Source organism: Hylaeus volcanicus, chromosome 3 (assembly GCF_026283585.1).
Source record: "Hylaeus volcanicus isolate JK05 chromosome 3, UHH_iyHylVolc1.0_haploid, whole genome shotgun sequence".
Lineage (NCBI taxonomy): Eukaryota > Metazoa > Arthropoda > Insecta > Hymenoptera > Colletidae > Hylaeus > Hylaeus volcanicus.
In genome coordinates this window covers 18,708,309-18,726,528 of record NC_071978.1, presented here as the reverse complement: position 1 = coordinate 18,726,528, position 18,220 = coordinate 18,708,309, and the positions used below count along the sequence as shown (strand labels likewise).

At 35.3% G+C, this 18,220-nt stretch overlaps 1 protein-coding gene across 1 annotated transcript in view; it reads left to right on the top strand.

Moving 5' to 3' along the window:
- Nucleotides 1-18,220, top strand: part of LOC128874191 (lachesin-like) — a 459,577-nt gene that overhangs the window by 401,156 nt on the left and 40,201 nt on the right. Inside the window, exon 8 of the mRNA XM_054118654.1 lies at nucleotides 16,855-16,911. Within this exon, the coding sequence (XP_053974629.1) occupies nucleotides 16,855-16,911 (57 nt within the window). The remainder of the gene's footprint in view (nucleotides 1-16,854; nucleotides 16,912-18,220) is intronic.

The window sequence follows — 18,220 nt, the reverse complement described above, 5'->3', positions numbered from 1 at the left end:
TATGGATAATTTCAAAATACTGTAAACAAACAAAGTCAGAACGCATTTCGAGTAGATTTCCTACGTTGGTTCTGATCTAGCAAACATAATAGATAGATGTGGAAAATATATAGTACAACGAAAATGTCAATCACAATTCGTGAATTAATAATTAAGTTAGAAAAGGAAGGACATTTCTCAAGACAAATAAGAAAAAATGTTTGGAACACAAGCATCAAAATGAAATTTTCCTGTAAAACAATAGCATGATACAGTTGTATGAAAATCATATTTAAATTGGTAGATCAATTTTCCAATTTCGGGTGATAAATAACAGCAAATCCAATTACTTCTGTTTGACGGGTTAAACGTTCGTAATTGGTCTCGAAGGTATATAATTTGGAATTGGTTTCATCAATACCTCGTCAACGTGTCTGAACTAATACACAACATCCTGATTGCCGCTATTTTAACCATGGGAGAGTAACGTTTGAATTAAACTTGGTAGTAAAATATACTTAGTAAAAACTGTTCAAATCACAAAATTTAGAAACAAAAATATTGAAACATCAATTTATAATATCTTTGGTTTTTCTAAAACGTTCAAGTATTACATTACAAAACGAAAATTGAATAGTCGTAACACGTGAATTTGCGTCATTTCAAATTTTATTCATAGTTTCAATTCCAAATTACGCAATATTTTTTATTTTATTTTATTTAGAAACAAAAAATATCTGCCGGTCGCGAATGTGTTAAAATACTTAGTCAAGTTAGTAGGATAATAAATTTGGACAATTATGAAACATAAATCCTGAACAATCATTCAAACAGGAAAAACTTTATCAATTCTTCCAACGAATAACACACATTGCAAGACTTTTCTGCTTACTAATTATGGATGTCAATAATCAAGGTAGAACTTTCGCGTGTTTTGGCAACCTTCGGCCACGGTAACACGAGCAAGTAGTCGCAGATAACGCTATCAACGCGGAGTTATTTATCCTGCACCAGACGCGATGTACGCATATTATACGTAAACGCGCGGGAACAGGGTTAAACTCGACTTAAGAGGAGATCGAGAGGGTTGGCAGACGCTGCTCCATCTGCGATTACGCGTTGAGAATTGTTGCTCGAGTGAATCCCTCCATAATCAGATTCGTGAGGGCAAGGAATGTTGTTTGGCAGTGCGAGCTAAGAGTCGTTGGATGACTGGGAGCAGAATGTGGAAGAGGACAATCTACCAATTGGATAGGAGGTACAAAGAACACAGGAAAGAGAGGTTCTCCAAACATAAATCTGCTCGATAGTCTATTTTTAGACCATTTAGAAACATTTACTTATTCAACGCTCATTTCCAGTCTTAAAATACTCCATACTCATTTCTGATGAGATGAGTACCAACGAATCTGAAAATACCTGAATTATTTGAATGATTTAGAATCTTAGTAAAACGACTATTCAAATGATTAGCTGAAGAGAATCAAAGATTAGAGTTAATAATAACAAACGCATTTTTCACCTCCTATTCTTCATTTGTGTTATGGTAGTAGACTTTTGTTATTTTGTTATCATATTTGGTATACTATTGAATATTCGATATACATATATATGTAAACGAGAAAAAAGAAGAATGATAATACTACGCCTCTATTATATGAAGCTACGTCTTAATATTGACATTTTCCTATTCTACATTTCTGTATTTGAAGAGTACCTACATTGTGTACCCCCCGTTGTTGTGTTTACAATTATAACAAACTAGAAAATCGTCGAAAGAATTTCTTCAGTTCGATGTTGCAAAAATTGCCAAAACTTCTTAAAATATAATCAAATTCTATATAAAAAAAATTACCGAAACAATGAGATTCTTTGTATTAGACCTAAAAGCCAACAGTAATGAAATATATATTCGACTGCTATATGAATGAATAATAATACTAATATGGATACATAAGATTGAAGTATTCTAAAATTGGTTTCAATCTTCTACAAAAATTTACAGACTTCGCGTACACCCAAGAGTTAGAGAGATTGAAAATCTAACTAACTAAACTAACTGATCGCGAACCGCCAGCTGCTGTACCATACTTAATAATTTTCCACGACAGGACATTCTTTCTATTATCAGAAAACTCATTCATTGCTTCGTGACGCACTAAGACGGAACATTTTTTTGTTACTACAGTAAAATCTTATACGCACAAATTTTTATAACGATAAATGCACAGAAACCGTCCCCACTACAGACCACTAATACCAGCTACGGCTCCTTGATGTTGTCCTTGCTAATCTAAATATAATTTCACTTTACACTTTACACTTTACACTTTTGCACTTCTCACTTGTGAACTTTACACTTTTTATATCTAAAGATCTTATCACAAGTTCGCAGCCATCAGCTCTCGATATTATTCGCGACGAAGGATTGTTCGTCACGAATAATACCGATTACCAGGTCTCACCACGTGGAGGTTGCTGCGACTGGAGACCCGGAGATAGAAGGAATCAAAGTTCCTTCGATCTCCCTCTACATAGAGTATACATACGTAGATGCATACTCTACATAGAATTGACGAGCTTAATACTAAGTACGAAACCGTGGAAATCAAAGAAAACAAAGTCTCTTTGATTTCCAAAGTCCAAGTTTGACTCCGCCAAATAATTATTTGAACTAAGAGGAGTGAAGCTAAATCGCGACACGACGCGACCATGAAACTGGACTTACTGAGTCAGTCCCGTTTCCTCTGGTGGGTCTGATTCGAGAGAAAGACGATCAACGTGTCCGCCAGTACTCTACTCCCTGCATACCTGCTGCCGAGGGCCCAGGTCCCAACCTGACAGTGTACGACGTAGGTAGCACCGCATCGGGGTGCCCTGCCCTGGCGACACCAGGTATGTCTGACGGTCGTAGAGTTCCGAAACGGAGCTCTACTCTCTCCACAACGTCAGGAGTCCAGGACACGACTTGCATCCGTCTGACGGCTCGTTTGAGCTGCGTTGCGCCGGGAGCCTGGACTTCGCCTGACGCGTACAGAGAGTAGAAGATTCCTCGGAGGCGTCGATTGACCCTCTCTCAAATCAGACCCACTAGAGGACGGCAACCGATCTCGGCCAGTCACATGGTTGGTCACTACACTTATCACATGAAGCAATAGTGACCGAAGTGGAGCACGATGTTACGAGCCCAATATGGACTTACGAACAAACAAAACAAGTTGATTAATAATTATTTGGCAGAGGAAACACTCGTACACGCAACCTTAAGACTAATCAAACCAAACTAAGATACTAAGGGAAACTACAAATAGGAGGGACGCGAGACGCGGACGCGCGATCGCGAGATCCATATCGAACGAAGGATCAACGATGAATGAACTCTCGCCCCTCGCATACCTGCTTGGGCGCGGTCGTGCGTCGTACATTGTTTGTGCCTCTCGAACTAGAGAAGGGGAAAGGCGAACAACAACCGCGTGACATGTCGTGACATGTCGATTCGAAGGCTCGTTGGATCCATCAACAAAAGAATTTACGAAACATTAATACCACACCACAATCATATTCTCATCATTGTTTAAATAATAAGTATTGTTAATAATGAATGTACCTATTGTCAGAAATTAATATTTAGTTGTTCCAATCAGTAGATATTAAAATATTGACAAATTTCTCACGATTAATGTCTCGAATAAATATTTATTCCTAACTGTAATTGTTATTAATATTTAATTGAACACTGAATGATACTGTATGTATCATAAACGTTTAATTATTTCGGGTTAAGTTTTAATTGTTCCAATCACTAGATATTAAAATATAAAAAAATATCTCACGACAAGCTGTGCAATGGGACATATTTATTCTGTTACTACCCACCCATTTCATCGCCTCCAGCATTTTTCACCATATAACGTGACATGAATTTCGGCTGTTCGAAAATAAAAAGATTTTCAATCTTAATATTTCAATACTATGAAAATTCTATCGAATAATACGAATAGTCTACTCTATCTAATTATATAAACTGCTTAGTCCATTCACCGGTTCGTGACAATTTTCTAATCTTCCCTATAATAGAGCCATAAATTAATTTCTGTGGTATCTATAAAGCGAAGTTTGCTATAAGTCTCTGCTCTGCTCTGATAAATCAGAATTCCAGGTGCTAAATATCCTAATACGACAGGAGGGGACCCCTACATTTTTCAAGCCTAAATTGAAACTGCTTCCATTGCTGCTTTCGAGCACGTTATACATCACTTTTCCACTTGTCTTCCAGCTGATTGCCACGCGATTTAATTTCCAATTCATATTCACTTAGCACGTATAAAGTAACGTTTGACTTTATTACACGCTCCGCCACTTTCTGCCCACTCTCTGAAGAACATTCGATACTCCTTGCTCTTTTTTTTTAAGAGCGGAGGGGAGCGAAACGTAGGTGTAGAAGGAGCGTCGTGTTACAGCCAAAATGGACTAATTGGAATTAGTACACCGGGCAATATTTGAACAGCTTCCAAGTCCGTCGCAAATCCCGCGAAGCAACGGTAAGAAGAAATTGGATGGAGCGATGGGCGGAGGAGTCGGTGATGGACCGACGAAAAAGGATGATGCTGTTAGGCTAATTAAGGCGTCCTAAGATTTTAACGAGTCCACTTACCTTACCTCGACGGAACTCCAAAATAGTCGCGTGTGGCCGTGTAAACTTTACTGGAAGTGAATTGTCTTCCGCCTCGGCTCTTTTTCTGCGCCCCTTTCGCTCCTATTCTGCTGCCTCTCGCGAAGTTTCATCGAAGACCGACTCTCTGAAAGTTTTGAATCCATTTCTGATGATTATTAGCAAATTTGAAGATGATTAGCAAATCTTGTGAAAAATATAACGTCCCCTTGCCTCGAGTTACTTGTCGCATTGAGGAGTTTAGCATTTTGAAATTCTAATTTATAAAGCTTTCGAGGTCAACGGATATTTAGCATACATCTGTGTATTTGCGATTAAGAGGGAGAAAGAACAAAATCATTAATGAATACAAGTGATTGGGATATAACCATTGTTGACGGTAGAGTGATTTTGAAAAGAAGTTTAAAATGGATGGGTTGACCCACTTGTTAACTTTAATGTATTTATAGTGTATTATAGTGAATAAACAAGATAATGTAATTGAACCACTCAAATTTTAGTTAGTAAAATATCTGTACAAGTGTATTGTATAATATACATGGACGTTATTATTATTATGTGTATCTTTTTTTCAAGTATTTACATAGCAGCTGAGTATGTTATATATACTTTATTACTGCTGCGTTTTAGTTCTAATTCAAAGAATGTTACTGTTTTAAAAATCTTGTATGTAAAAGTTGAAAAATAGACAAAAGCAATAAATTGACAGCCTTTGAAATTTGAAATCTTTGCATACTGACAATTGTCTTATACTAAAACCATTGGAACAACAAAGCTAACGGTAAGCTTGTAATACCGTCAAAGTTTATGCTGAGTGAGGTAGGATGTAGGCTTAGGAAAGAGGGTTTAAAGTGCATCATCCTATAAAAATAAGTTTTGTTTAGAAACTCCTAAGCGTGAAGACTTGTTTTATTGCTAAGGGGATGTATTAGTTTGATATATAAGTGTGTGCATGATGGACAAAAGCGTTTCAAAGTAATTAAAAGCAAAACACTACTATATCTTTAAAATTAGAAGGGGCAGAAATGAATGAATTTATCATTTAATTAATCCTTATCCTATTTTAAACATTATCATTAAAAACTATAGCAAATGCAATAATAACACGTTGATCGCCCTGTCACCTATACGGTATATGAGTGATAGTACTTTTCACTAAAGAACTAACAAAATTAATTCTAAAAGTGAAGCATCACTGAAAATGAATTTAAATGAAATTCATGAATTCTGACGAAGTTACAAAAATGAATACCACGATGAATGTTGGATTATGTAGTCTCCAATAGTCTAAGTAACATTAAATCCTAGCAGAAATTTTCAAGAACATTTGTCTGTTAATATTAGAAAAATTTTAAAGTTTTCTAAAAAGGACTTAAGAATTTTATTTGTAATACTGTACAAATGGTAGGGATTATATTCAGTTCTTTGATTATAAATGAAAATGCACACATGATTGCAATTATGAATGCAGTTTATAAAATGTAGTTTAAGTGACCACCACGTCAATCTTAACAAGCTTATTTTGTTATTAACCCCTTGCACTCGACAGTTTCATTACAAAGAGCTAACAATTTAGACGACTAAACGTTCTACCATGATTGGAAAATTGTGAAAATAAAATATGTTACTACTACTTCAAAGTGTACCAGTTAGGAAGCTATTTATGAACTAAGACGGCTACGAACAGTACGAGTTTCAACGAAATCTAACATAAGATAAACGAAGACTATCGCTTCTAAGTCACCCCTCGAGTGCGGGTTAACCCTTTGCACTCGAGGCATTTTCTTCTGGCATCCAGCAATAACTTCAGATGTTTTCTTAGCATTCTATATTGACACGAATAGTAAACTTTTGTTAGATTAACTTCGAAAATTAGATCTCTAATTTGAGATTTGAGAATCAGGTCACCTTCGTCTCACCGAGATTAAACAAACATTATTTTTGATTGGATTGCTGCGTGAAACCTAGTGGTGACCGAGTGTCACCTCTCGAGTTCAAAAGGTTAAAATACAAAATCCTGCAACTCCTTTTGAAAAACTATTGACAAGGATCAAATTAGCTTAGTTGGTAGTTTTATCATAAGGGTCCTCCCTAATCGCGTATAATGAAAGATTGGATGCATGGAAAGAAGTCAGCGCGTTAGCTAGCCCAATCATCAATCAGCTCGGGGAAGTTAAATGGTCGGGACAACGGGTTTTAATATCTCCCCGGAGAAATAAAAGTTGGCGCGATAAATCAAAAGTGAAAAGTCTCTGTCTAACCATATATACGTAGGTATATACCTCTCTGTCCATCTTTCTTCTTTTCCCGTCACCTTTGCTTCCTCCCCTCCTTTTTCTTCTGTTTCCTTCCGTCTGCCACTCAGCCACCTACAAAATGGAAAGTCTCCGCTCGTCGCCTCTCTCTTCTTCCTTTGATATTTTCACGCCTTGCTTTATCGCCCCGCGTTTCTTTCTCCTCGTCGTTCTCGCGGACCCTGGGCACCCCTTCCTTCCCGTCGATGACTTGCAAAAGTGATAAATGAATTTTCTCCCTTCGCCTATTTATATCTGGGCCAGACATGAAATTGGATCATCTCGTCGTAATAATCGCGCTGGCCATCTCCATGTGAGTATCGATCGGGACTTGTCTTGTTTTTCACCGACTAATTTTGGCACTTCGATAACGGAAATGCCAATAACGATTAAGTTAATAGCTCCACTATTAAGCTGGCGTACAGCAGTGGCCATAGAAATTTCACCGCTTGTTAAAAATGCAATCGAATATTTGGAGTCGACTTTGGGCGAAGTAAGGCACTTTTTCGAGTATTATATTATATTTATTCTTATATCCAATAATCTCATCACGTGGAGGTTACTACGAGAAGAGACCCGCGAGAGAGATAGAAGGAATCGGAATTCTTTCGATCTCCCTTTACGTGAATCATATAATCGAGTTTAATACTAACAAAGTACGAAACCATTGACATCGAAGGAAACAAAGTTTGATAGATTGGTAGGCATCGGTGGATCCTACTACTTATCAGTACAATAGAATTTTGATGACATTCGTTCAAGTTACTGTCATTTATATTTTAAAATATAATTGAATTTCCGGGAAAGGAACTTTTAAGGTTTTAATTTTTATTTTTATTTTTGAAACTAATCGTCGAATGAGTAAATTGTACTTATTAACATGTTTCATCTTGCCATTTTCTATAAGGTGATATTTTTTTTAAATTGATTGGACGAATTTAAAAATTTCTGTGAGCTTAATTTTCGAGAACGGATATATCCGCCCTTCGCAGTCAAACGGTTAATGGCTGTCCATATGGAACGCATCGAAAATATTCTAAATAGTTTCGTTCCGAAAAATTATATTTTGTTTAATATTTAATTTCCGGGGCAATCTGGTTCACGCATTCATGTGTAGCAGGTAATTCCTCGCGTTAGGAATATGCTTTACTAAACTATTTACAACGCCGTGAATATGCATCGTTTATGTTTCTGTTTATGTTGTGTCTTTCAGTTCCCAAAACACGCCTTAGAGAGGGAGGGTGATTTAATTTTAAAGCATAGGATAATCCGTGGCTTGAAGTTAACACGCAGGCGTTTAAAAACGGAATATTCTGTTACCCGAAGATTTTCCATTAATATAAATTAAATCCTCAATGCTTAATAATACAGTTATTTTTAAATTATTCTTAAATGCATACTTTATATGTAAATATGCATGTATGCAGGGTATAGGAAAACATGCAAGTAATATGCACCTGTATGCAAAGTACACGAAAATATGTGAAATGTGCGATGTCATTGTTATCATCGTTATAATCGATATATTATTTTATATCAAATATTGTAATATTTTAAATTACTTATGATTTCTACCTATTGTTCTATCATATTACATTACGGAAATGACTGAAAGATGACATGGTACAGGTATTTATGTCGATAAGATTTCAATGACTACTATTCCGTATATATCTTTCTATTTAAAAATTTCAAACAAATGGTAGATGTTCAAATAAGCAAGAAATTAAAGTTCTACAATTTTTGTTTAAACGAATAATATTGTATAAAGCAGAGCTCATGGAAAAGCTACACTGCATACAGTACCTGAACAAGCATAAAAAAAAAAATCAAAGACAAGTTTTTCTCCTTTTTGATGTTGTTAATGAAATGTACTTGTCGCTCTACAACTTGTCGAGATAATAAGTTTTCATTATTTTTATTATCGAATTAAATGCAGGTGCTGATCGCGCTTGGATACAAGTTGCGTGACTCTTGACGTAAATTACGCCCGCCATTTCTGGATGTAGGTTGCACGTATACGGCAGAGATGGGCAAAATTCTTATCTAGACGAAAATTTCGAGCAACGAACAAGAAAAGAAAAAGCTTTCGATACACCACGTGTTAAATACAAATGGCAATCTAAGCTATAAAATGAAATTAATTTCAGATTATGAATAAAAACTTATCCGAATAACTGTTTAATGGAATAAATGTTGCGAATAAACTACTAAACTGTGTTCTTATTCTTTATTCATTATTCGAATTAGATTTTGATTATCTCTGAGATACGTCGGTCTGCAAAAAATAATATTTATATAAGATTGAATTTTTAACCTACGAAATACTATATTTACTATGAATTTATATCTAATAATAATTTTTCATTTCAATTTTGGCCAATTTTGTGAGTGATATGCTCCAGTTTCTTATTATTTTTCCATGCTATTAAATTAAGAAAAATGACTGAAACACTACGTTACGAATTTTGTCTTTTCCAAAGCATTGAAAATACTGAAATACTCACAAACTTGATGGAACTTCAAATTCCCACATTTTCATTTTCCGGAAATGCATACACTTCCATACTCTATTTATCACAGATTTATTTGTCCTGAATAAACCCAAAAGTTCAATCCTAAACATTACACGGAACACATACATTAATATTCTCTTCATCTCGGAAACAATAAACAATCTATCATCTCCTAGAGATGATAATCACCCGAGTTTGCTGAAAATCCTCACCCTCGTCACATCGAGAGATTCGATCCCTTTCTTCCTGATCTTGTACCTCCAAAATTGGAGCTTAACAAATTCGCTTAAACGATCAGAAAGGCAAGACGCGGTGGGGGCGCAACTTTCAGAAACTTTCAACGCCAACTTTCCCTAAAGATCGTATCGCGGTTCGAATCGTTGCAAAATTGTATAATTACGATCCTAGCGGCGATAAGCAACTCTGTGCGGCGTGCAATTTTCGAGATGACTGAAATTTCTGCAGCTGCTGGCGCCGAAGTGAAGAAACGAAGGCACTCGCCTCGCTATATCGAGGATCTCGCGGTCTCAATTCGAAGGTAACATATTTTACGGTTAAAGAGCGGCTTGGATGTCGAGGGTTAGCCGCTTGATCGTAAAATTCATTTTCCTGTGTCGTCGGTTAGGCTTATCGTGCGGCAGCACGCGTCCAGAAGAATTATAACTTGTCATGAAAATTACTCGCCGAGTGAGCTCTCGTCTCGCCGCTGTAATTTTCGCCCGTCGCGACGGTTACAAACTGGGTCGCATTCGACTAACCTCGCGTCCTTAACAATTGATTTCCTCGCGATAAAATGACGCTGTTACCGTTGAAAGGGCGGGGAGGCGTCGTCGAGACGCTCGACGACGATCAGAGTCCCGAAAGACACCGTAATGCGCGCTGAGATGCTATCGCGACAACTCGTGCATCGAACGCCCCCACATTACGGGTAATAGGTGTATGCATACTGCTGTAATAAGGTAAATACCGCCAGCAGTTGACCATTTAAAGGGACATTGTCGAGGAAATTTATGTATCTTTCCCATAATGGTCTTCGTGGAAAGATCAGACCAAATTTTTAGGAACACGTACCAGTCTTTCGTTGTTTCGCAAAGTTTAATATGATGGGTGACAGAGCTTTTAACTAAGAAACTAAAAGGATTAACCCATTCACTGGCAACTACGAGATGTCTCGTAGTTCAAATTGATTGAAATTATTCAAGGGATAAGTTTATAGCCTTTTGAGTCACGAATTATTGCAAAAGAAGATCGTAAATTTTCTTTTTGAAACAATAAACATAATATCGCTTTTTATTATCAAAATAATAACCTAGATTACACAATTGTATTACATATTGGCACCCAAGGTGAAACGCTTTAGATTTGTCTGGCAGTGAATGGGCTAATCTACTGTAGTGCCAACGTACAGCCACCACGACCTTGCCGTTCACTTTCTAACTTTTTCATTTCTACTCAACATTCGTAAAAGCTTCATTCAGCCTAACATTCCTAATATTACTTTTTATTATCAAAATAATAGCCTAGACAGACCTAGTATAGAACCAAATGTAAATATTCTTTTAATATAAAAAATAAAATTATAAATATGACGTGAGTCAATTTTCTTTTATTTCGACGTGTAAAACGTCTAACTTTTAATCTGCGAGGAAACGTGATCAAGGTTTATGATATAATCGCAGTGTGCAGGTTTCTTATTTTTTGCTGTTGTTATGAATTCAGAAACATGCTATTATTATCGTATAAGCAATAACATTTTTATCATAGAAACAAGATCTAGTTCCTCTTACCTGGAAAGTATAATCTTATGTGTAAAATTTAATAATTATGATTTAATGACTATTTCACAATTTTGCGACGAATATTGTTCTTATGAATTCACCACTATTTGTGAGATAAATGAAATTTTATATTAGAAAAAGTATTTTTTCATTCTACTTCTTCTAATAATTACTAAATTTTAAGAATGATTTCTACAATAATAATTACAGATTTGTAAATTATCGAGGAGAGTTCCTGTTTGAATTGCTAAAGTCAAACAAATTAAAACGATTGCTCAAAGATTCACAAGAATTAAGTTTATATTTAATATATAAGGTAACTGTTCAATGATCCATTATAATTACAGAAACCACAGTTTCTGGGCACGTTAGTTTTATCTTAACATTAGAGAATTTGTTGTACGAAACTACATATATTTCCAGCTTTCAGCTTGTTAAATACGCGAAACGTTGAATGATGAAAAGTCAACGTTCTGAGGGATCAATAATCGAAAAAGCCTAGCATGAAATTTAATTGGAAGCCGCAGACAGGATATAAATAAGTAATCGTTCGTACTGATCGTAGTTGTCTATCATCCGCTTTTCTGTGCTTTCTCTCTGTTTCTGCCCATCTCCGAAAATTAAACGGAAATTTTACTCTAGTTTCCTTTTTGCTATCTATTTTTTACCTTTCTGAAAGGATAAAGACAACCTATACAGAGATCGGTGTTTTAAAATTCAAAGTGAATAATTTAAACATGAATCGCTAGTAATCCTATAAAGTGGTACATGATAAATAACTGATACAAACAAAAACTTAAACATTTCTGTCTACTAATAAATTGATCATAAAAATTTAATAACTGTAGAAACATATTTGTTTGATATTCCTTGAAATACATCATTTATAACATTTAACATTTAATGGATAATCCCATTTCAATACTTTTATTCAAGAAAAATATATTCTACACAAAGAAGTAAGTTAAATTTTTCTAAATTATTCGAAACAGGAGTCTAAAAAGAATAAAATTAAGTTAAAGCTAGTTTTATAATCTAGTAATTTTTTGAAAATTTAGTCTGTAGATGTTTTAATGTTCCTTTTAGCTAATCAGTGGAAATTTAGATACTAATCAGAATCGCAAATACGATTGAAACTGGCGTACGTCCATATGCAATCAACAGAAGCTTCGGTTTACTCAACAAATTATTAAACAAATTTACATGTGACTAACGATCACAAGAACATAAAGCAGACGCATTAGCATTTACCAATAATTTCGAATAAATTGAAACGTATACGATTAAATATCACTAAAAAGGAAAATAATCCAAGTTTCTCAACGCATTTAGCGCACGCACGAAACGTATACCGATGAAACAAATCAACGTATTTATTAATCAAAGCAAATAAATAAGAGAATTCGATACCTGCATAATGAAATAGAACGTTGAAAATTGTTTATCCTTGTAATTACTTATTGGCAATTAAATTAACAAGAATCGCACGCGTTGTACTTTAGTCATTAAGAGATATTTTCACGTTAACATAGTGTAAATATTTTCCTACTGTACTCTGAATCGAATTTTGAACAGATGGTTCATACGTCCCAATTGTTTCACTCTTCTGAAGTTTCGTACACAAACATTGTTCGTGAAATTACGTGAATTACTGTTACGATGAGAACCCTCAAATCTACATATGGTTTGTTTATACTGACTACCTTTTTTGGTTTTCATTACTACGTATGTATGAGAATTGTCAATAATGAACAATTCTATCTTTCCAAAACTACACTGAATGTCCCATTTAATTTTAAATAACCAATTTAATTGAAAAAAAAAAACAACATATTTCCATATAAATATCTATCGAATATAGAATTTTTGTTTGAAAATTAATAATCACGCATTTTTTTATCTAATTCTAGTTTTCTTTTCTTTTTTACTTATGCTTCTTCCTTTTCTTTGACAAATAATTTTCATTATTTTATTTCTATTGCGTCACATTAGGGAACTATATTTTAGATATTACATTTTTAGGAAAATGCAAAATTCATTGTATGGTTGAAATTTCTAATTTATTATTCCAGAAAGTTCATAGGAATAAATTAATATTTTATCCTGTTCTTATATTGAACAACTTGTTTTATTATAAAATTGGTAAGAAAGTTTTCATAGAAACTCATATTTAATTTATTTAACTATAAATAGAATTTATTTACCAATACTAAAAATATAAATTTTTACAAAAACAAGATATTATTATATTATAAAATGTTATTATATTATTATATATTATTATAAAAGAGCATAGTCTACGTCAGAGTGAATAAATATAAAAATAAATTTCCATAAGGATTTTCTTTCCAACTCTATATTTACAAAAACAATTGCACGATTCACGAATCCTAACGAAAAACAGCAGAAAAGATGGACACAATGCGATTAAATTGAAACGAAAAAGTAATAGAAGTAGACGAAAAGAGGGAAAGTCGCTATTTTACTGTGATTTCCGCGAAAGAGACGACGGCGGGGGTAATTTAAGCCTTATCTCGCAATAAAGGCAGCGGGCACATGTTTGCATTATGTCCACGCGCGTAAACACGTCTGCCAAGAAGCACACTTTGTCATCCCATCCTATTTGCCTTCGGTACCGTGAAAGTATCCCGTGGAATGCTGGCGAACACTTTCCACACACGAGTAATCGCTCAGCCGTCCGTGACAAATAACGATGACTTTTTCGCGATGGACGCGTCACACACTGACACGAGTTAGTTTGTACGTGTCTGCCGCGGAATTTCACACAAGTAATTTTGACGATTTCCTTCCCCGATGCTCGATCACCACCGCTGAAATTGCCTGCGCTCCGAAACAGGGTTCGTTTTGAAATCGCAGTCCACCGTTTCTGTCATCAAAAGGCAGAAAATAAGAATTAGAGAGGTGTTTGATTGAAACTTCAGCGAGAATGTAAGGAAGGTGGCGGAAAATTGACTTTCCAAAAAGTTTCGCAAAAGGGAATTTAGAATTAAGGATTTTAATAAAAGACAAATGAATTTGTGTAATCGTAATGAACGCTTAAATTATCTTTCAAGTTTAATTGTAATTTTGTATACTTTCATTCAAAATAGAGGAATTCTATATATATTCCATTTCGTTTGTATCTTATTAAAAGATTAAATTCAAACGCTTTTTTGGAGGAACTGTTTATTTACTTAAATTTGAGGAAGTAGTGGCTAGGTAGGAGCATTTTATAATGGAAACACAATTACACTTATTATTAATTAATTTGTTCCATAAAAACGAAAAATTGGTGTATCAGTGAGACTGCCACAACAACCTTTTCTTAGACACAGCAAAGGTCGAATTTATAATCTATTACATTCAATGCTTCCGACCATAAAACAAATCAATTAACTAATCCATATGATCGTATTAATAACAAGGTTGCATTGCAGAAATTTATGACAAGAGATTCAAAAGTGTAACAATGTTTCAATATAAAATTCTTATAGCCATTACTCCCTTAATTTTGATTTATCATTTAGGAAGAGAAATGGTTCTAAATGGTACGATACTATATAATGATCTATCAACGTTCTGTATATTAATGTTTATTCATCAATCCGGTCAATTTAGTAGATATATAATACAAAAGGTCCGGCGAATCAACGTAAAAAGGAGAAAAAAGAATCAAAGAAACGTTGGGAAGTCCATGAAAAGGCCACTCCGGAAGGAGGATCGATAAAAATGGATTCGGAAAATGAAATTGCGAATTTGACAGCATATTGCTCGCAAGTAATGAGAACTTTCGCGAAGCTTTTATCGATATCCTGTCATAAAATCAATACGAGAATTTTAGCCGTACATATTGTACTGCATATCGTAGACACGTGTATGCAGTTCATTTGGAGCATTCATGTTTGCGTTATGGACGAACGAGTTTGATAGGTCGTGCACACCATTGGCCGATGAAACTCGCTCTACAATTTCACCCAAGACTAATATGTACACACTTCTTCAAAGTATATACACTGACATTTATGTACTTAGTTTGGTTGTGTTTGAATCTAGTATTTTCTAGAATGTTAGAAACTACAGAGTCCCAAATACAAAAAAAATTCCTTACTTTGAATAAAAGGGACTCGATTAAAGCTCGGTTTCTTTACAGTAGAAAGAATTCTCTTAATGGATATATAAAGCATATTGTGGTCGATCTGTGAAATTAATTACGACCAATTGTGGGTCATCCTAGTAAGTAATTATTCACGCTATATTATATCATCCCCTTATAATGTTGTTTGCCATCGTTTTACTATTTTAAAGCAAAAACGTAAATATTCGCACTACGTTAATTATGTAACTTTTCAAGATAGCAACGTATTTAACTAAAAATATTAATTTCGGATACACTTAAACATAGAGTAATATATGTATAAGCCGTTCATTACACAAATTGATTAACTCCATAAAACAAAAAGTTGAAAAATGCGATGAAATAATGTGAACTGTTTTTTTAAAATTCCCTTTATAATATAAATTCAAATAAATATTGAAAAAGTTCGATTCCTTTTCAGCAAAGTTATTATAAATATAAAAATTTATGTCTATACCAAATGCTTTGACATCTAAATTTAAGATTCTTCAAAAAGTGCAGTGAACCGCTCATGTGTCGACACGTACAACTTGATATTAAGAGTAACGATAAATACAATGGAAAAGAAAATGTGGATCTCACCACAGAGAAACGGTCACGTGGTCGGGCCATGATAGCGTGTCAAAGGAGGAGTATATGTGGCACGATTCAGATTAGAAGAAGTAACTTTGAACAACCAAACTCTCGCTTTCACTCGAAATATAAACGGCTTACTACCTGAAAAATAAAAGAAACACAATTGTCACGTGACTGAACCAAAATAGCGAGTTGATCGCGTGTAGTGCGATTCACAGTGGGAGAAGTAATCTTGAACAAAATCTTTCACTTTCACTCGAAATATAAACGGCTTACCACCTGAAAAATAAAAATAAAAAAACACAATTGTCACGTGACTGAACCACAATAGCGAGGTGATCGTGTGTAGTTTCGATTCACAGTGGGAAAAGAATAACCTTGAACTCCTAAAATCTGTCACTCTCCCTCGAGATACGAACTCCTTGTCATCGCAAGACAAAAACGAATCACGCTTGTCTGATTCAAAGAAACAAAGTATATTTAAAACTTGGCGTACTCCGTAGCCAGCTTCAGCTATAAGTAAATCCGTGTGACGGCGAAGAATACGCCGGACGAACGACGATATTAGGAATAATTATTCAACTGTATTCACTGAGGCCGACGGGACTGATGGGAAAGGGAGGGGGGCAGTGGATAGGTAACCTTGTAAAATATGATCTGGAGTTCGGCCGGTCTGGCCGACGCCACGGGGGCTAATACGTTTGAGGGCGAAGTTAGTAACAGGTGGCGCGATCCATAACGGTCCCTGCAGCTTCCACGCCTCTCCTGGTACACCTATCTCCGCCAAACCCCCCTTTCGCGTGGAAATCAACCCCCTCTCGACGCCGGTTCTAACGGCACACGCGCCTACGCCAGAAGGGAAGAAATTTTAATTAAAAATAAAAACTTGTTTCTTTGGTTGCAGAGTCCCCGCCGCCGACCACCAGCCCCAGTCCGTCCACCACGGAGTTGCCGAAGAAAGGTGAGCTCGTAAACCTTCCTTAATCGGGGGGAAAATAATATTTCATCACGCGGAAGCGTTGGCGTGGTGGCGTGCCTCTATTTTTTCTCGATAACGTTTCGAGAGAGCTTCTTTCCACGGCGTTTGCTCCTCTTCGTGTTTCGCTTCCGCTCCTCGTTACGCCGCTGAATTCCGAGCCCGTTCTCTTCGTCTTTCCCCTTTGTAATCCGGTTCAACAGTTTCGCAGAGTGAATTTGTGTACCGAATGAGAGCGGAGGTGTTGCTCTCTCTTCGCGAGTTTTCTTTTTTTTATTTCGTAACGTATCAATCGCTGAATCCAATTGAAGTAGATTTGAATGAATTTGACGTTGAATTGAAAAGAAATTGAATTTTTCTCGTTGACTCGTAACTACGGAGGTGTAGACATTTGAATATCTGTGAATTGACCAAAGTACTTTGACAAGTTTTAAAAAATGTATTGAGATGTGTCATAGAATTATTTACGTTGTATAACAGTTTACTAAACGATAGAGAATATCCTTGTAATACTGGATGGAACTTTTTCTTTATAGCTCATGAATTTAACCCCTTAACCCTTTGACCTACGATTTACGACTGTAGGATCGTATGTGCCGTAATCAAGTATAAAATTCCTTGGGTCCTTTCACACGTCGTGCCTGACTCGTGTTTTTCATCTTCGACTCAAATTCTGTACCGCGAGCCTCACGCGTTGTTATAGGTTAAAGGGTTAAGCTACAATTTAAGTTCCAACAACCTGGGACCAAACTGTGATGTTTATATTTGGCCCTAACAACACCACGGCCCAGGCTCGTGATAATCAGTTTTAGCCCGAATATCCGACCACGAATCTCACACGTGGTTGTAGCTTAAGAGATTAACCATGAGAATCATAAATATACATTTCAATATTAATATTTGTTGCATCTATAACTTTTAACTTAAAACAATTAAAATTTGTATAAAGTACCTACTTGAAATTAAATAAAGCTATAATTCACACAAAGAAGGCATAATAGCTAATGTAATGTAAATAATTAAAAAATTTATGGGGTTAGTTGTGACTCCAAAAGTTATCCGTGATTTAATTCAGACTGAATTATTTTTGCTATTTTTCAAATTATTTTACCACAAATAATTTAGATATGATTCTAATTAGCCTAATACTCCTAATATAAAAACAGAACAACGATTTGTTTAGAATATTTATTCAATATGAACTTTTAACATACTTCCAAATGCTTTTGGTTAACAAATGCACTATAGAATTCTCTTTCAGTGTATAATCTGTGTATCCCTATGCTCTATAATA